Source organism: Macaca fascicularis, chromosome 3, assembly GCF_037993035.2.
Source record: "Macaca fascicularis isolate 582-1 chromosome 3, T2T-MFA8v1.1".
NCBI lineage: Eukaryota > Metazoa > Chordata > Mammalia > Primates > Cercopithecidae > Macaca > Macaca fascicularis.
The window spans coordinates 115,947,202-115,968,808 of NC_088377.1; the positions used below are offsets into that span (position 1 = coordinate 115,947,202).

Genomic DNA, 21,607 nt, shown 5'->3' on the forward strand with positions numbered 1-21,607 from the left:
GACAACACTTACAGTCTGTTTTCCAAGCTAATAAAAATGTCTGTGTTTTGTTGAGGGTAGAAATCATAAATGCATTTAATGCATTTAGTGTTCAGATAACAGAAAGTCTAGAACTAATATGAGTTATTCTAATGTAAAAAAAAATAGAATAAAATTTTATTCTAATAACAGAATACATTTTTTATTTCATTCTAATAAATGACAGAATAAATTCTGTCTAATAAGTGACAGAATAAAAAATCTGTCACCCAGGCTGGAATCCATTGGCAAGATCATAGCTCACTGTAACCTTCAATTCTTATGTTCAATTAATCCTCCCACCTCAGCCACCCCAATAGCTAGAACTGCAGGAGTGTGCCACCACTCCTGGCTATTTTGTTTGTTTTTAGAGATAGGATCTCACTATGTTGCCCATGCTGATCTCAAACTTCTGGTCTCCAGAGATTCTCCCACCTCAACCTCCCAAAGTATCAGGATTACAGATATAAACCACCGCGCCCAGCTGAGTTATTCTCAAAATTTAATTAGAAGAGATACATATAGAAAAACCAAGGAGAAGCTACTTGGCCCTGGTCCTTGCTCCCTCTTTCCTCACTTTTCTCTTTAATGTTATTCTTGATGCTACTACTTATTTTGTCCATTATACCTTCAATGCATGTTTGAATCTGTCTACATCTCTTCTGCCTTTACTGAGTATCCTAATAAAACTACCGTCTTCTCTCAATCTATGCAATAACCTCCGATTTATTTTCAAAATATCCACTCTGGCTATATTCCATTAACTATCATAACAACCTCAGTAATCTTTTAAAACATGTAAAACAGATAATTTCATTTTCCCACTGAAAATATTTTTTATAAAATTCAAAAAAATAGCACTTGAAGTATTCATACATTTGGAAATTCTAAACTATCAAAATGAAAAAATAAATAAAATATTTTAGAATGGGAATAAAAATTAAATACTGTAGATTAACTTTAAGAGAGGCTTTCAAGTGGTATTTAAAGGGAAAATTATATAAGTACTACAAAAAAGATTAAAAATTAATGAACTAAGAAATCAATATGACTATAATACAAGTACTAGAAAAGAAGAACGTAATAAGAAAGAAGTCCCAGGAAAGAAGAAAGCATAAAAGTAAATGAGCTAAGAGATCAACTCAGAAATTTAGGAAAATGGCAGAGTTAATGCAGAAAATGTGGAAGAGGAAGATAATATAAGAGATAAAAGTAAAAACTGATTCAGTAAAACGCAAAGATTCAATAGATAAGCAAATAAAACAAACAAGCTAGTTCTTTGAAAGTCTAATGAAATGGACCAAACTCTGCCAGTATTTAGACAGAATGATTAATAAACAATGAGGAGAATCATAAGGGAACACTATCTTAAAAAGCTAGAAATAAAGGTTTCTGGCACATAGAATTATTTCATGAGCTTCAGAAAGGTCAAGAATATAGGGACAGAAATATTTGTACTGTGTCTCACACTTAATAGAACCTCAGTGATCTTTGCTGCGATAGGTTCGTTGGGGTTGGAACACATGCTCAAAGCCTGATTGCAGTTTAGAGAACAGTGAAATGGAAGGTGAGAAAGGGAAGAAAAAAGTACAAATAACCATGCTAAAAGCTTAGCTGCAAGGAGAAGAGGAGAAAAAAAAAAAGAGATGGGAAGACAGTGTAATAAAGATGAAGGGCTTTTTTACAAACGATGGTGAATGAATCAATAGAGAGAATGAACATTAAGTTCAGGAGCTTGGAGTAGGCATACATTATATTATTTTTTTATACGTGAAAGGTTTTAGCAAGGGCATTATTGTAACCTTGTTATTTATTCTTACTTTTGCAGCAACATAGGGGTCACCAAGTAATCTCTGCATGTGCTTCCTGTTTCACAGTGCTCTGAAAAGATTTCAAGAATTCTTATTCTTTTTTTCTTTCTTCCCACTTAATTAGGGGCCAAGGGAGATGCTGCAAGTAGAGTGAAATGTCTTTAATTGAATTCTATGTCTTGATCTTTATCATCATAAGAGTATACACATATTGACTCTGCTGATTGCATTATGTGTAGTAGCAATAGGAGGGTGATTAATATTAAAATATTTAATCACTAAAACACCTCTAATTAAATTATTTTATTTTTTCCAAGGCTTAAATGGGAATGTTTTCATTTTTGTTTCAAGTTTACATCTTCTTTCAAAAGGAGTTTCCAAGCTGGTTGATTACAAATAATTCTTATCCAGGCAATGGAGAACAGTTTTAAGAAAGCTACTTTGTTCTGACACCATATTCAGACTTCATCACATTGTCGTACCCATTTGTCTTTTTTTCATAACTTATTATTTACTTTAAAATTTTGTGAATTTTTTATATTGTTACTATAATGAATTGAATGTAGGACTTCCTCCAACTTCTACTGGCTGCCTTGCCACTTTTAAAAGGAAAACCCAGTTGTTTACACTACTCAGTGCTAGGGACATTGTTAACTCTAGGGAATTAATCCGATTTTGTGAATACTCACGGTAAGAAAATTCCTCACAAGGTATTAGGGAAGGGCTGAAGATGGGGTAAAGAAGGAAACATCTCAGATGGGTTCTATTTTTCATTTCTCATTTTACTTTTAGAATATACTTGATCACATACTGCTGCATTTGCTATGGAGGAAAACAAACAAAGAGACACAATTTTACACAGAAAGAAAGATTTTTAGGTATCTAGAAGTAACTAAAAATAATAATTGAAATATACAAAGTACTCTATGTATATATATGTAGGGTGGATAAAATATATAGAGAAGTACTTTCCAATATATATTACAACAGTTTAAAATAGATCAATGCTAATTAACATGCATGTGGTTAAACTGAGTAAGATTCAGGGTTGTTGGATGATGTAGCTAACATTTTATCTATTGTATATCTGAGGTGAAACTCAAATGCAATCATCTGATTCTATATTCTGTGGTCCATTTTAAATAGCACCCTTCCTAATTAATGAGGATAAATTCTGTGTTCTATCATGTGATGTCAAGATCAGAGAAGTAGATTCATTTTGTCCAATAATTCACTAGCTGCGTGTATCTCCCTGCATCCTCAACAAATGGCTGAATACTTTCATTGAGGTTGGATTGAGGATGTGAAGAAAGCATGATAAAAAGAATCTGAAATCTCTTCTGGATGTAGCAAGAGAGTATAAGGCAGGTACAATGTTTTCAACTCAAATCTTGGTCCTTTCTCTTGGTTCTATAACCTTAGAAAAGCTACTTGCTCCTCTAGATTGCAAATTTTCATCTATAGAATATAGTGCCCTCCTACTTCTTCTTTTGTACCTCTCACTCCTTCTTTCTCTTTGTCTTCACAAGTTCATATCAATGAAAGTGAGACCCACATCACATTGTCTAAACAACTTAATGTCAGGGAAATGTTTATCAGTTGCATTGGACAGTTATAAATAAAACATAACCTTTATAACCTAGGCATACTTTGTTTTCTAAGCATAAGCTATCATTCATTTTAATATGATCTTATTAACCTGGTCATAACTGATACTGGCAAGTGTTAGTACCTAAACCAAAGGCACATACTGTACATTTGGGAGACAAATGGACACATAGAAGAGAAGCCCCATGGATGCAGTCTGACAGAAGTCTAACACAAAGGAGATGCATATGTCTCAGAGGATAATAAAAAGTGAAGAGGTCATTTTAGTTTTCAACTTCAAGTATAAAATATTTTAATTGAATGTATTTTAAAATTTCATTTATATCACAGTATTCAAAATCTAATCCCACTGAGGGTAAGATAAACTTGATGGCAGAGAGATTTCAAACATAATAGGAATAAGGATAAAGGATAGGAAACTGTAGTTATTTCAGATGTTAATAATCAGTTGTTAAGATTAGACAATAGGGCCCTTAATGAATTGTTAGACAATCTAGTGCTAATAGCCTGGGCCAGACAGCTGGAGATGCAGATGACATCACATATACAAAAGTCAGGGGGCTCCTCAAGTGACAGCAAGATGGCAGAATAGGAGTTGGCAGCACTCTTGCCCTCACATGCAAATCAATGTAAGTGGCCAAGTGCGGTGGCTCACGCCTGTAATCCCAGCACTTAGGGAGGCTGAGGCAAGAGAATCGCTTGAACCCAGGAGGCGGAGGTTGCAGTAAGCCGAGATTGCACCACTGCACTCCAGCCTGGGTGATACAGCGAGATTCCACCTCTAAAAAAAATAAAAAGTCAATTTGAACAACCATTTACATGCAAAGATATCTTCGTGAGAGCTAAGGAATCGGGATGACAGATTATAGCACCTGAGTGGAACACAGAAATTAGAAAACACACATTAAAGAGGGTAGGAAGAACATTTTCACCTTACCCACAACACCAGTTTGTCCAAGCCCATATAGCACAACATGGAGAGAGAGATCCTCACATGGGAAAGAAGAGTGAAATGAGCACTCCTCTTTCTGTCAACCCCAGAGCCATGCCCATCCCAGTGGACTCTGGCCCCAGACTGGCTCCTGTGTACCCAAGCTCCAGTTAAACCCCATGGACCTAAGTTCTAGGCCCATTCCAGAGGCATACCTGCTTCCACAGTCCAAGGCTTCAGGCCCTGCCTCACAGGCCTAGGGACAAGGCCTATGTCTGTGGAGCCAGGCACCTGGTTGAGCCCTGTGGACCCAGGTGCCAGCGATGGTTACCCACTGACCCAGGCACCAAGCCAGCCTGTCAGAGTATTCTAACATCAAGCCTGCCCATGGAGCTCATCCAGAATCTCTGAATAGGCTAACTTGTGAAGAGTTTTCCCTTCCTGAGTAGTCTATGCGGACTGAAAGAGCTGTCATTTCATTAAATAAGCAGACATCAAGCAAAGCCATAAAATCATGAATAATCGGGAAAACATGATAGTATCGAAGTATCAAAGTGAAGCATCAGTAACCAACCCTAAGGAAATTGGTAACTACAAGCTGCCTGACAAAATAATTTTAAATATTCATCTTAAAGAATCTCAGTGAGCCACAAGGGTTCAACAGCAGACTTGATCTGGGTAAAATTTCAACAGCAGACTTAATATGGGTAAAAGAATTAAAAAGGAGTAAAAGAAGCCTACAGGACTTATGAGACACCATCAAGAACACCAAATATGCATTATAAAAGATTCAGAATGAGTAGAGCAAGAGACAGGGCAATAAGCTTATTTAAAGAAATAATGACAGAAAACTTCCCAATCTGGAGAGGAAAATGAACATCCCAATCCATGAAGACCAAAGAACCCTAACAGATTAAACATAAAGATCTTCATGAACCCTAACAGATTAAACATAAAGATCTTCATGGAGATACATCATAATCAAGTTCTCAAAAGTTGAACACAATTGTGAAAGTAACAAGAGTGAATTGTTACACAAAGGAAATCTCTGTAAGACATTCAGTGGATTTTTCAACAGAAACCTTGCAGGGCAGGAGAAGAGATGTGACATATTAAATGAGATAAAAGCAAAAAATAAAAGAAAGCAGACTAACCAGAAGTATAATACCTAACAAGACTGTTCTTCAGTAACGAAGGAGAAATATTTTCCGAGACAAATAGAAGCTAGGAAATGGATCACTATCAGACCTAACTTAAAAGAAAAGCTAGAGTTCTTAAGTTGAAACAGAAGGCTAATTAACATAAAAGCATATGAAAGTAAAAAATAAAGCTCCCTATAAAGGTAAAAATATCATCAAATTCAATATACTCTAATACTATAATAATAATGTATACATTATCTTTAATCTAGTCTAAAAGTTAATTGACAAAACTTTAAAAATCCATAGCTACAGTAATTTGTGAATGGATACATAATATAAAAAATGTAAATACTGACATCAATAACATAAAATGTGGGAGAAGTAAAAGTGTAGAATTATTATCTATAGTCAAAGTTATCAGCTTAAAAAAGGACTGTTATAATTCTAAGACGTTTTAGATAATCCCCAGATAACCACAAAACAAAATCTGTGGTAGATACACAAAAGAGAAATGAATCACAGTATAGCACTACAAAAAGCCATCGATTCAGAAGTAATACAGTCAGAGGAAAAAAAGAAAGAAAGAAATGCAAAGCAGTCAGAAAACAACAAAATAACAGTAGGAAGTCCTATCCTAGTAACAATTACATAAAATTTGAGTAGATTAAAGTCTCCAGTCAAAAGACGTAGAGTGGCTAAATGGATAAAAATACAGTATCCAGCTATACACTGCCTAAAAGAGACTCACTTTAGCTTCAAGTACATACATAGATTGAAAGTTTACAGAGATCAAGAGATATTTTCTGCAAATAATAAAAGCAGCAGGGTGGCTCTGCTTACATAAGATGAATTAGATTTTAAGTCAAAACCTGTCACAAGAGACAAAGAAGGTTATTATATTATAATAAAGTGTTCAATTCATCAAGAGGATATAAAAATTGTATGCATATATGCACCAAGTATTGGCACACCTAAATATATAAAGCAAATATTTACTGAACTGAAAGGAGAAATAAACCACAATGCAATAACAGTAGGGGACTTCAATACCCCATTATCTTTACACAGATAGAAAATCAATAAGGAAACAGTAGGTTTCTACAACACTACTGACCAAATGGACATAAGAAACATATACAGAACATTCCATCCAACACAGCAGAATATACATTATGTTCACATGCACACAGAATATTCTCCAGGATATATATGTTAGTTCACAAATTTTAACACAGTTAAGAAGATTGACATAATATTAAATATATTTTCTGACTGAAATGGTATGAAACTAGAAATCAGTAACAGGAGGAAAATTGGAAAATTGAAAATATGAGGAAACTAAACAACATACTCCTGAACAACCATTGGATAAAAGCCAAAATTAAAATGTAAATTAAAGAATATATTGAGACAAATAAAAATAGAAACAAAACCTACAGAAACCCATGTGTTACAGCAAAAGCAGTTCTAAGATGGAAATTTAATAATAAATGCTGACATTAAGAAAAGAAGCCAGGCATGGTGGCTCATGTCTGTAATCACAGCATTTTTAGAGGGTAAGGCAGGCAGATTACTTGAGCCCAGGAATTCGAGACCAGCCTAGGCAACATGGAGAAACCCCATTTCTACCAAAAATAAAAAATAAAAAAAAATTGGCCAGTGTGGTAGCCCACACCTGCAATCCCAGCTACTTGAGAGGCTGAGGCAGGAGGATCCATTGAGTGCAGGAGGTTGAGGTTGTAGTGACCCATGGTTGCATTACTGCACTCCAGCCTGGGTAACATAACAAGACTGTCTCAATAAAATAAAATAAAATAAAATAAAATAGAAAAAGAAAATAAAGGAAAAATATTTTGAATAAACAACCTGATGTTCTACCTCAAGAAGCTAAAAAATGAGGAGCAAATTAAACCCAAAATTAGCAGAAGGAAGGAAATAATAAATGTCAGAGCAAAAATAAATGAAATCAACACGAGAAAATGATTTAAAAAAAAAGACTGATGAAATTATGAGTTGGTGTTTCGGAAAGATAAAAAAAAATTACAAACCTTTAATTAGACTAGAAGAAAAAAGAGAAGATCCAATTAAAACCAGAAATGAAAGCGAAGACAGTACAACTGTTACCACAGAAATTCAAAGGATCATAAGAGGCTATAATGAACAATTATATGTTGACAAATTACATAACCTTGAAAAAATGGATAAATTTCTAGAAACACACAATCTACCAAGACTAAATTGTAAAGTAATAGAAAATTTGAACAGATCAATAATGAGTAAGGAGATTGAATCAGTAATCAAAACCTCCCAACAAAGAAAAGTCTAGGAGCTGATGGCTTCACTGGTGAAGTCTACCAAACATTTAAAAAGAATGCCAATGCTTCCTAAACTCTTCACAAAATGGAAGAAGCAGGAAGCAGAAGGAATACTTCCAGACTAATTTTGCAAGGCCAGGATTACACTGACAACAAAGCCAGATACAAACACTACAAGAAAAGAAAATTAGAGGCCCATATTCCTGATGAACATAGATGCAAAAAACTCTACAATATACTAGCAAACCAAATTCAACAGCACATTAAAAGGATCATAAAATCTGATTAAGTGGGACTCCAAGGATGTAAGGATGCTTCATCATACACAAATCAATAAATGTGATATACCACATTTCCAGAATGATGTACGAAAACCATCTGATCCCCTAAATAGATGCTGAAAAAGCATGTAAAAAAAAATTCAACATACTTTTGTAATAAAGACACTCACCAAATTAGGTATAGAAGGAATGTGCATTCCTTAACATAATAAACGCCATATAAGAGAGACCCAAAGCCAACACACTCAACAGTGAAAAGTTGAAAGCCTTTCTCTTAAAATCAGAAATGAGTCAAGACTGCTCTCTCTTAACACTTGTTTTCAATATGGTACATATAGGAACTCCTAATCAGAACAATTAGCTAAGAACAAAATAAAAGTCATTCACATTGAAAAGAAAGAAGCAAAATGGTATCTTTGCAGATGGCGTGATCTTATATACAGAAAACTCCAGACTATACCAAAAGCTGTTAAAACTAAAAATGAATTGAATAGTACTGCAGTATACATAATAAACACACAAAAATTAGTTGCACTTCTATAAACTGAAAAGGAACTATCAGAAAAAGAATTAAAAAAACATTCTATTTAAAATAGCATCAAAACATAAAATATTTAGGAGCAAAGTCAAAAGTGGTAAAATATTTATACACTGAAAACTAAAAGCATTGATGAAAGAAATTCAAGAAAACATGAATAAATGGAAAAATACCCATGTTCCTGAATTATAAGAATTAATATTGTTAAAATGTCCATACTACATACAAAGCTATCTACAGATTCAATGTAATTCCTACCAAAATTACAATGGCATTTTTCACAGAAATAGAAAACACAATGCTAAAACTTATATGGAACAACAAAAGACCCCAAATAGCCAAAGCAATCTTATACAAGTAGAAGATTGAGGCATTAATGCATCACACCACTTGATTTCAAAATATACTACCAAGGTATAGTAATCAAAACAGTATAGTACTGGCATAAACACAGACGTGTCAACCAATGAAACAAAATAGCCCAGAAATAAATCCACTCATTTATGGTCAATTGATCTTTGACAAAGCTGCCAAGAACACATAATCAGGAAATCACAGTCTCCTCAACAAATGGTGCGGGGAAACCTGGCTATACACATCCTGAAGAATAGAATCGAACTCCTATTTCACAACATATAAAAAAATTCAACCTAAAATGGATTAAAATTTTAAACTTAAAACCTTTAACTAGAAACTGCTAGAAGAAAACATCAGGAAAAGCTACTCCATATTAGTCTACGCAATGATTTTTTTTTTTTTTTTTTGGCTATGATCCCAAAAGTACAAGCAACAAAATCAAAAATAGACAAGTGGTATTGCATCAAACTAAAAACCTCTGCACAGCAAAGGAAATAATCAATATCATAAAGAGACAACCTACAAAATGGACGAAAATATTTGTAAATTATATGTCTGATAAAGAGTTAATAGTCAAAATATATAAGGAACCTAACAACTCAGTAGCAAGAAAACAAATAACCAAATTAAAAAATTTGCAAAGACCTGAAGAGACATTTTGCAAAAGGAGACATACAAATGGCAAAAACATATGTGAAAAAATGTTCAACATCATTTATTATCAGGAAAATACAAGTCAAAATCACAATGAGATGTTACCTCACACCTCTTAGAATGGCTATGATCAAAAAGACTAAAGATAAACGTTGGAGAAGATACGGAGAAAGGGGAAACCTTGTAACCTCTTCCTGGGAGTGTAAACTGGTACAGTCATTATGGAAAACTGTATGGAAGTTTCTCACAAAATTAAAAGCAGAACTACCATATAATCCAGCAATCTAAATGCTGGATGTATATAAAAAAAATGAGATCAATGTGTTGAAGAAATATCTGTACTCTCATGTTCACTGCCACATTATTCAGAATAGCCGAAATATAATACCAACCTTAGTGTTCATATGTCCAGGCATAGATAAAGAAATGTGCTACATGCACACATAACACACATACACACACACAGTGGAATATTCTTCAGCCTTAAAAAGAAGGAAATTTTGTCATTTGTGCCAATATGAATATACCTAGAGGACATTATGCGAAGTTAATAAGCTAGACACAGAAAGACAAATACTGCATGATCTCACTTACATGTGTAATCTTAAAAAACAACAACATCTGACTTCTAGAATTAGGGAATAGAAAGATCATTGGCAGTGACTAGCAGTTGGGGAAATGAGGAGATTATGTTTTAAAAAGGGTAAAAAGCTTTAGTTATGTGGGATGAATATATTCTGAAGATTTAACATAAAGTATGTATTGCAGTGTCAATAATAATATACAGCAGTATAGTTAATAATAGTGTTTTGTAAACTTCAGATTTGCTGAGTATAGATCTTGTAACACACACACAAAAGGTAACGATGTGTTATATTAACGAGGTGATATGTTAATTAGATTGTGGTAATCATTTCACAGTTTGTATGTATATCAGAACATCATGTTGACACCTCCAATATATACAATATTTAATTATACCTCAGTAAAGCTGGAGGGGTGATAAATAAATCAGAGGACTAACCTCTGAGCAACATTTGCTAAAGTTACCCAAAGTTTCTTAGCCAACAACAACAACAAAATTGAGTAGGATTTCAAAACTTACAGAGTATACTCTTTATAATTTGTTACTTAGTTTATAGTGAATCATATGATATTCTCAGCATGGAAGATGGATTTAAGCATTTATCAGTCCAATCTGACAAGCCGTTTGCCACAGGGATTAAGAATGTGGGTTCAGAAGCTAGATTATCTTCTTTTGAATTTGGGCTCCTTCACTTACCAGCTGTGTGACGTTGGACAAAGTACTTAACATTTCTGTTCCTCGGTCCCTTTGGCTATAAAATTACATTAATTTTAAAACAGAAAACATAAAGTCCTGTTACAGATTAGATGTGAAGCACCTCATGCAACATTTGTCAAACAATCACCACTCAAAAGTTATTAACTAATATATGTAGGCTTTATTGTATATAATATACTGACGAAGAAAACCCATTCAAGCAGTAATATATAGAGAACCCTAGACTAATTGAAGCTTTCGTGAACATTACAGACAAACCAGTACAGAAATGTCCCCTAATAAGGCTCCTTTCTATATAGAAAGCTAATTTGTAACCAAAATGCCAATTCTTATGTACAACTTGAAATAACTGTGAAATAATTCTATTTTCAGTCCAATCTAACCAGCACATTCTCTTCATGAAAACATGTTTGTTGTTGTTTTGTTTTTGTTGTTTTGTTTCTGTTTTTGTTTTTTGAGACAGGATCTCATTTTTTGTCCAGGCTAGAGTGCAGTGGCATGATCTTGGCTCAGTGCAACCTCTGCCTCACGGGTTCAAGCGATTCTCCTGCCTCAGACTCTCGAGTAGCTGGGACTATAGGCGCACGCCACCATGCCCAGCTAATTTTTGTATTTTTAGTAGAGACGGGGTTTTACCATGTTGGGCCAGGCTGATCTCAAACTCCTGACCTCGGGTGATCCACTCACCTCGGCCTCCCAAAGTGCTAGGATTACAGGCATCAGCCATTGCGTGTGGCCGAAATCATGTTAAATGGAGGAAAAAAATTATTATAATTTTTTTTGATAAACTTGTCCCTTAATTAAAATAGCCTAAAGCACTCTTACTCATTATAGCATTAGTCTTGCCAAGGAACCCACAATATTTGAATATTGGAGGCTGCTTGGAGACAGGTTCCTTACCTCTTGGCCAGAACCTACCTCTGTGATCTCTCTTTTCCGATGCTTACCTGGCTTATTCGGCTGCATTCTTTTAGTTTTTGAGTATTTTTCCCGATAGGGTATATTTAATTAAAAATGCTTTCTATATTTTTGTTTAATCAATTCCATTCAAATGTACATCATCCTTACCTGATATCACTGTTAAATAATCATAATTAAATATAGGTTTTTAGTAAACTTTTCAGTAGGACATTTATTTTAGCCAGTAGTCTTTTCTCTTATTATTCTTAAAGTCTAGCACAGTGTGTGTTTTGTGTGTCTGTGTGTGTGTACGTGTACATATGCACATTTCCCTAATATAAATACAGAAATCTGGAGGCGAAATTAATTGCAGATTTGGAGAGATTTACTCATGACATCTTCATGAATCTCAATTTTCCTGCCATTCAAAAAGTACTGCATACGTGACTCTCCCTCATATGTGATATGAAGAACAGAAGTAATGAGAGTCATGGGGTAAAAACAGTGGCCCGAAATTCATTACTGTCTTAGTCTATTTGGGCTGTTATAACAAAAATACTGTAGACTGGAGGTTTACAGATAATAGAAATTTACTTCTAACAGTTCTGGAAGCTAGAAAGTCCATTATCAAGGTACTGTCAAATATTTGGTGTCTAGTGAGGGACCACTTTTCATAGAAAAGAGAGCTGTCTTTTCTCTGTGCCCTCACATGTGAGAGGGACAATGAAACTCTCTGGAAAGGGACCAGTCCCACTCATGAGGGCTCTACCCTCAGGACCTAATCAACTTCCAAAGGCACCCCCTTTTTTTTTTCCTTCACTCTGTCACCCAGGCTGATTGGAGTGGCGCGATCTCGGCTCACTGCAACCTCCGCCTCCCGGGTTCAAGTGATTCCCCTGCCTCAGCCTCCCCAGTAGCTGAGATTACAGGCACATGCCACCACGCCCTGCTATTTTCTTTTTTCTTTTTCTTTTTTTTTTTTTTTTTTTTGTAGTTTTAGTAGAGACGTGGTTTCACCGTGTTAGCCGGGATGGTCTCGCTCTCCTGACTTTGTGATCCGCCCACCTCAGCCTCCCAAGGTGTTGGGATTACAGGCATGAGCCACCACACCTGGCCAGCACCCTCTTCTAATATCACGTTGAGGATTAGGTTTAACAGATGAATTTGGGAAAGACACAAGCATTCAGTCTATAACAGTGTCATTGTGCTAAAGGCTCTTATGAAAGAATAAATTTTGAGAAAACGTTTGACAAGAGCAACGGTGGCTTAATCTTACTGCCCTTTCCTCTGACTTGTTAAAATTCTGCACATTATTCAAGGCCTACTCCACGTTCTATATCCTTTTTATGTCTTCTCCAATCACTCTGTCAGAAGCCGACTTCCTCCCCTTATGTGATAATAAGCACCTGGAAAGTAAATTAATCTCTCTCTCTCTGTCTCTCTCTCTCTCTCTCTGTCTCTCTCTCTCTCTCAGAATCTCTAATAACACTTTATTTTATAGAAGGAAAATCTGAATAAGAGAAATTTAGATTTAGATTTAGAGGTCTTCCACTCCATTTTAATCAAGTTAGGTGATTTGACCAATATCAAATAGCAAAGATGGTACAATCAATCAGTTATCATGAATCCCAGTTTAGTTTCAAGTTATGACAATGGCTGTAGAAATAGAAAAGACAAAGTCAGGGTCATTTTGAAGCAAGATCTGACAATATTGTAGATGAATTGGAAAGAGAGGCTACAGTCAAAGAAGATTGAGTTATCATCAGTCTTATTGAGAGAATAGAGGTAATATTAAGAGGAGATATTTTTATCTATTTGATGCAATATGTTAAGGAGATAATCCAAACGTCATATTTTATCCCTGAATGAAACATTTAAAAAGAGACAGTCTCAAATATTTGCTTTGGAAAACGAAATGCCACGCCAAGGTATAAAACTATAGCTCCTATATTTCTAATAGTGTCTTAAGTGGATGCAATTCATGACTTTGATTTTTAAAAAGAATCAGGATATTTGAATTAGTTATTCATTATTAAAATCGAATATGTTAGCATCCATATGGTTCTAAGAATTTTTTAATGTCTCTGCATTGCTTGATTCTCACCACAAGTTTCTATCACTTATTCACTGTCTTTGGCCTTTCCCTTGAAGGAAATTAGTTCAGTTCCATTCACACTAGCGACAGGCTTCTAGATTCCAGAGTCACCACTGTACAATTCTTTGAGTGGGAACTCTGTTTCCCACACTAGAGTAGGCATTGGGCATAGTTTTGGCAACATTTATACAACCTCAAAGCAAGAAGCAAGTTTTCACTTCAGTCTCCCCTTTTTATATATTTTTTTTTCTTTTCCTACCTCTCTTTTTGTCTTGGAAAGGTAAATTACCTAAAAATAGGCTTACAGCATTTCCTCATAGACTTTTCCATTTATTTACATTTAATGTATGAACTTCCTTTCTTAAAATATTATTCTTTCCCTCTATTTTACCCTTTTCCAATCTCCAATCTTCATACTGTCACCTCTGTTAACAAATGTGCATATGCTTCCTATTTACATAAAGTCCAAATTCCAAACATTTGCAGTATTTCAGAGACACTCAGAAAGCTTCACATTCTTAAAAGAAAAAAACAGCCTTCATATATTTGGATGGGTTTCTTGTACATTAACTGCTGCCGACACTTCTATCAAATTTAGTAGCACTAACATCATCTTCAGTTATTATTATTGACTTGGAGGTTATGAAGGGTAGAGGTGAATTTAAGAACTATGACCTTGCTCTGAGGACACCAATTAAATTTTATGACTTATCTTATGAGAAGCTGGAGTCAAAAAAGGGACAGAATAACTTTTTCTCCCTTCAGGTTGTAATATAATTTATGAACAACCGTCAGGATTTGCTCAAAGTATTTCTACAATGTAAGATATTGCTTTGAAGGGCCTGGGTGGCATTACTGAATGAATTCTGACCTAGATTCCTAAGAGAAGCAGGTCTCACAGCTCTCTGCTCCTTCTCAGATACACAGTAATCGGAGTCTCAAGCACAGAAAGCTGTCAGGATTTGTGACCTTTACTGTGACTGATATAAGCTAAGCTAAAGTAGAGGCAGAATTACCTCTTACCTCGCAGAAAGTCACACAGGAGGTCACTTTCAGGACAATGTAAGGACAGGTGCCCTACTGCTTCTTTGCCCTGCAAGGCCTTTCGGTTTGGTTGATTTATCCATCCTCGCATACGCCCTGCTCCAGTAATTCAAAGAGAGCTCATTCTACCCTGGAAGATCAAGATTGGTAACCACTGGAGACTGGTCTCTGTGAAGGAGAATTATGTCAGCCTGTAGGCAGGTCAGGGACTGAAATAATCAAATGAAAATGGCTAAGGTTTCTGCATTCTTCAGGCATCATCTGCCTAATAATTATAAATTAAATAAAGTTGATTTGCTCCATATTGGCTTTTCAATATAAGTATGTTGAAATATATAAATTAGGTCACTTTTGTGTATATATATATACACGTCTGCGTGTGTATATGTTGATGCTATTTGTCTTGTTATCCCAATTAATTGTCTCTGCTTCTAAAAATAATTTGTGAGATATTTTCTTAATTATTTAATCATTAATTTTTCAGTCATGGTATAATGTTAGTAAAACTGTTTTTCTTAATATTTTCTCCCATACTTTGCATATTGTATCTCTAATGTGCTCCTTTTCTGTTATTTTGTCTACATAAATGTTCTCATGACATATTTATAAACTCCCTGGGGTTTAGCGAAATAAATTTTACTTGTTCATTTTACTTTGCTTTCCTACTTTCAGGTAAAATCAAATCAGTTATAAAAAAAAAATTCCAATTCAACTTTAAAAAGCTTTTCATTTGCAATATATTTTTATTTAGTATTTATAAGCTACTTAAAGTCAGCTTATTTCTTAAGGACAATTTCCTTATGTATGTATTCTATAGGTTATTACTTACATGTCGTTTTTTATATTAAGCTGTATGACTTAGGTTTAGGAACATAGCATTTATATATTTAATTGTAATACATTAGGATTTATGTTTAACCCTTCTTTGCATGGCCAAAATAGCTCAGTATTTTGCTGACCTTTATAGAATTACAGATAGCCATGAAAGAAAATGCCAAAGTAAAAATTTTAGGTAGGAGAAATTGTATGTTTGGACTACTAAATGTAAATTAGGCTGTTGGTTGTTTTTTCTATTGTGATTTTGTCTTATGTATTGTATACAAATTATTAATTTTATAATTCATAACAGTAACAGTAATGAGCACTTACTTTCATTAAATGCCCATGGGGCTAGGTTAGATGAAAGCGCTGTACATTTATAGTTGCTCTGAAAGGCTTAATCTGGGCCAGAACACAATTTAAGTCACTTTCAGATCATTTCTTGATGATGCTTGAGTTCCCAACCTCTACTTGGCATTTATGACTGAGAGTCAACAAAAGGGCAGAGCTGACTTGATATTAAAGCCATATCTGTTGAAGGAAACTTGGAGAGACCCTATCTAAAGGGTTAGTGATTACCTAAACAGATTCTACAAATTCAGTAAGGAGAATACATAAAAATTTTCAGATACCTCTGTGCTTATTAAATATATATATTTTAGTAGCAACTTTTATTAATCCTCCTAAACTGTAACCATTTACTGTCACTCAGCTTATTAAGAGTTAATTACTCGGCAACTGAAAGACAGCAACAGAGAGCAAGATGTCAGAGTAGAAAGGTAGCTTCTCGGCCATTACTGCAGGAAAAGGTCCCGCAGAGCTGAGCAGTCAGGATGTGTGACTTCACCGAAGACCAGACCGCAGAGTTCAAGGAGGCCTTCCAGCTGTTTGACCGAACAGGTGATGGCAAGATCCTGTACAGCCAGTGTGGGGACGTGATGAGGGCCCTGGGCCAGAACCCTACCAACGCCGAGGTGCTCAAGGTCCTGGGGAACCCCAAGAGTGATGAGATGAACGTGAAGGTGCTGGACTTTGAGCACTTTCTGCCCATGCTGCAGACAGTGGCCAAGAACAAGGACCAGGGCACCTATGAGGATTATGTCGAAGGACTTCGGGTGTTTGACAAGGAAGGAAATGGCACTGTCATGGGTGCTGAAATCCGGCATGTTCTTGTCACACTGGGTGAGAAGATGACAGAGGAAGAAGTAGAGATGCTGGTGGCAGGGCACGAGGACAGCAATGGTTGTATCAACTATGAAGCGTTTGTGAGGCATATCCTGTCGGGGTGACGGGCCCATGGGGCGGAGCTCGTCCGCATGGTGCTGAATGGCTGAGGACCCTCCCAGTCTCCCGACTCCGTGCCTTTCCCTGTGTGAATTTTGTATCTAGCCTGAAGTTTCCCTAGGCTCTCGTCTCAGCACCTTTCCCATCTTGTCTCTTGGATGATGTTTGCCGTCAGCATTCACGCATTCACCAAATAAACTTGCTCTCTGGGCCCTCAAAAAAAAAAAAAAAAAAAAAAAAAGAAAGGTAGCTTCTCGCCATTATAAGTAAATATAATTAATGTATAAAGTAAATATATAATTAATGTATAAAGTAAATATATAAAGTAAATATAATTATAACATTATAAGCCAAATGGCAGAAACTAAGTGTTTTCACCAAAGGTCTTTCTCTTGGGGAGGGAAGAAAAGGTAAGGGAGCCCTTTCTGACATTTTTGATTTAGGAGATAGAGAGACGTAGTTCATTTTTCCTTAGGAGTCATCTTACACCATGATGACAGGGATAGCTCTGATAATGATCTGGAAGTATGAACTGAGGTTTCTTAGGAGAGTCCAGGATGGCACAGGCCAAAATAAAATTATATTGCTATTTATCACTTAATGATAGCTTTAGCACTCTAAAGATGATAACTTTAAAAAGAATTATGCAATTATTGAAACATTGACACTTCTTGGTTGTTTTGGGTGCAAATCAAATGCTTTGTTAAAATTCTCCGATTTTTCACAAGTATTACATAATGATCATACAAAATGTATTTTACATGGAACCTAGACTTTGGGGGATTACTGGGTTGTTCTTTTACAAGCGTGGGATGTAGAATGTAGCAATTATTTAACAGAGAGAGAAAAAAGTGCAATCTCTTTGGCAGAAAAGTTTTCCACTTATTGGGTGTGTATATATTGGTAATATGTAATTGTTGATAAGGGAAGATACAGAACATATGTGTGCCTCCATGGTGTTACCTTCTCCACTTTGCCACAGTTTTCTTTCCATTATTTTCTAAACAAAATGTATATGCAGTGGCTGGTAAGGTAGCAGGATCAAATTATTTTTAATTTTATCTTCTTGGCAAAAATAAGACCTAAAGTATATTCCTTTAAGCATTTATGAAGGTAATGTGGTAAAATAGACACATGTTAGTCCTCTTTCCCAACTAAACTTCAATCCCCTGATAATAGAGTCTTAATAAGTTTAGGTACACAATAATGATTTAAAATCACACATAAGACTATGCTAACATAATCTAAAATCCCCAAACCTTATCTTACCACTTAGGCTTATAGGAAGTCTGGAGCAACTGTATATTGTGAAGATTTTTCTGACCCATACCAGGCTAGGCTATCAAGTTAATGTAGATTCCAGGCTCAGAGATTCATTGACCTTTTGACCTTAGCATATCATTTAACAAAGTGACTACCCTTTTTTTCCCTATCCTTAAAATGAAGATGCTAATTATCTACCTAGAAAGATTAGAGGACATAATGAATGAGTAATCACACAATAAAATTTTGAAGTGCTATATAAATGTAAGGAATTACTATGACTTCATTGCTTGAAACTTAGGTATTAAAATGTACAGTAAACAGAAAATTGCACAAGGCAGCCTGCCATGTGAAGATCAAACAGTAGTGAGCTGTTTTGGAAACACTTTTTAAATTTCATTTTCTCAAATTCTCAAATTTATCATACCTATGAGCTTTAAACTTTGCTGAATACATTTTAACATTTAAAAAAAACTTTTTGAAATCAGCAATAACGTTCTTAGAGCTGTAAAAACATGATGTTCCAACTGCACTTTTTTATAAGCTTTGTACCCTTTTCTTGGTTTTATTGCCAGAACAACCCATGGAAACAAAAGATGCAGAAAAGATATGAAAGGAAGTAACGACTGCTGAGCAGTTATCCTGTAGATGAATAATAGACAAGTAACATAAACAGATGCAAGCCTAACAGGAATGCAAAATGAATGAGAGGAAACAAACAGCAAAAGCAGTTACAAAGTTAGGCACTGGGAGTGGGCATTCATCTATCTCCCTTGGAAAATGCTCTATTGCTGACAAAACAAAGTCCTTCTTCACTGTAACATAATCATTGTTTTAGATGTCTCGATCTTTTTTTTTTGACCTAGTAAAAACAACACATACAAAATTATTTTTAAATATGCAAGACCCAATATAAAGCATGCTAACATTCTTAGTTTGTATTCATGATATTTCAATAAGCATCTAAAAATTAATTACTAAGTACACATAGATATAATATGAAATTCAACTATTTGTAACCATTCAGCCATTCAACCACCCAGAGAGAATTGCCTGTAACTACCCTGCCTAGATTCAACTTCACGTCCACCTCCTTTCTCTCTGCAGAAGACAACAACTTTACTCCTCCGTCCTGTACCATTTTGAGAATAATTTGCTATGATCATTGCTAAGTTTGATTTTCATTAAATCAGAAAATGTACTCTAAGAAAAGTTATTGTTAAGCCAAAAATGTAGCCTGGAAATTCCTGGAAATTAAGTAAAAAATCAAAAGTATTAGTCTGTTTTTGCACTGCTGTAAAGAACTACCCAAGGCTGCATAATTTATAAAGAAAAGGAAATTTAATTGACTCACCAATCCACGTGGCTGGGGAGGCCTCAGGAAACTTATAGTTATGGCAGAAGAGGAAGCAAGGCACAGTCTTCACATGCCAGAGCACGAAAGAGAGAGAACGAAGGGGGAAACTGTCAAACACTATTAAACCGTCAGATCTGAAAACTCACTATCGTGAGAAAGCGTGGGGGAAATCTGCCCCATGATCCAATCACCTTCCACCAGGTCCTTCCCTCAATACATGGGAATTACAATTCGACATGAAATTTCGGTGGTGACACAGAGCCAAACCATATCAAATAATTTTCATTAATTCTTATTTCTGATAAAAGGTTATGAGTTTCAGAGAAATTTTTCTTTCACCAATCCCTGAGAGATATTTGTCATATGGTTGTATATATAGGAAACACCAATTTAATAGACATACTCAAAATGTGTTAATACAAAAATAATATTGTTAAGTTTTACTGATATATGTAGTAATATAAATGGCCTTTAATAATTATCACCTCGACTAGGGACAAGATTCTTGATTACTTTTTGTGTTTACATTACTATTGAATGAATGAATGATTAACATTCCTTAAACACTACAAAGATTATCAAGAAAAATAAAAAACAACTATCTTGTTTTTTATGTCATCTTAAACAGGCAAATTTAAAAAGATGATCTATTTTTAGGTGCCAAGATAACAATGCATTTAACATCTTGTTTCATATCTTAGGTAATCATATTATTGATTCCACCATATAAACTATTTTGTTGTTCTCAGGCCTGTTTCTGATTAATATTCCAAACAAAAGCATGAATTATATATGAATGAAAATTCAAATGGTATTTTAAAAACTACCTTGAGTAACTGTAAAATATTATAAATAAAATATATATTATCTATACTTACTCATGACTGTGTTCTCACATTTAATGCCTATTTGGTGGCTAGGCAGGCATGTTAGTGGATTGAATACACTACATTAAAGAATAAATTTCTCATATATTAGCACTTTCACAGCCTGCCTCTTGAAGGAATAAAGGACAATACACAAACAAGAAGGAAGTCAAAAATAATGGAAAGAAGGAAGGAAAGAGGGAGAAAGGGAGGAATGGAGGAAGGGCAGAATGAAACATGAATACACTGAGCATACCATTTATAGCCCATGTTTCTTGTTTCAGTGAAGGAGTCCATTTCACCTTCACATTTATACATACATAATATATATGCATATAAATACTTATATATATGGGTATATATATTTTAAACAAAGTAATAGCATATCACAAATGATTCACGTAGAAATATGCTGGGCAAGTGTAATGTTGGACTATGGAACTTTACCTGTGGTTTATAAAATGAACCTCATTTACAAGAAGAGCACAAATTTAAGCAATAGCAAAAAGAAGTTTATCCACATTCCAAACTGATTACTAGGGTTAATATGCCAGATTGGTTTATTGATGCTCTACCACATTGCCAAGAAATTAAGAAGTGGAGGATAAACATCACATTACAACTAAGGAAAGGAAAAAAGAAAAGTGACCATGAGAAAAAAAAAAAGTGCTTAATGTTAAACTCTGAAAATGTTTAGGGGTCTACACGACTGTTTTCACTACATATTTTTCTATTTATTTTCAATTTTTGTTAGATGTGTGCTGGTGTAAGAATTGAACTGGCTTTCATGTGTTAAGTTATTGGTTTATAAGTTCTGGGTTTTTTTGTTTGTTTGTTTGTTTTTGAGACAGATTCTCACTCTGTGGCCCAGGCTGGAGGGCAGTGGCATGATCTCGGCTCACTGAAAGTTTCTCCTCCTGGGTTCACGCCATTCTCCTGCCTCAGCCTCCCGAGTAGCTCGGCCTACAGGCGTCCGCCACCACCACGCTCGGCTAATTTTTTGTATTTTTTTTTTTTTTTT

General features: G+C 35.0%; 2 protein-coding genes across 27 annotated transcripts in view; both read left to right on the top strand.

The window, feature by feature from the left end:
* DGKB (diacylglycerol kinase beta) overlaps positions 1-21,607 on the top strand; it is a 764,643-nt gene that overhangs the window by 644,600 nt on the left and 98,436 nt on the right. The window lies entirely within an intron of this gene.
* LOC102141554 (myosin light polypeptide 6) lies at positions 16,633-17,345 on the top strand. Its single transcript, XM_005550070.5, has one exon. It carries the CDS (start codon positions 16,650-16,652, stop codon positions 17,103-17,105), a length of 456 nt encoding a protein of 151 aa, XP_005550127.3. The 5' UTR covers positions 16,633-16,649; the 3' UTR covers positions 17,106-17,345.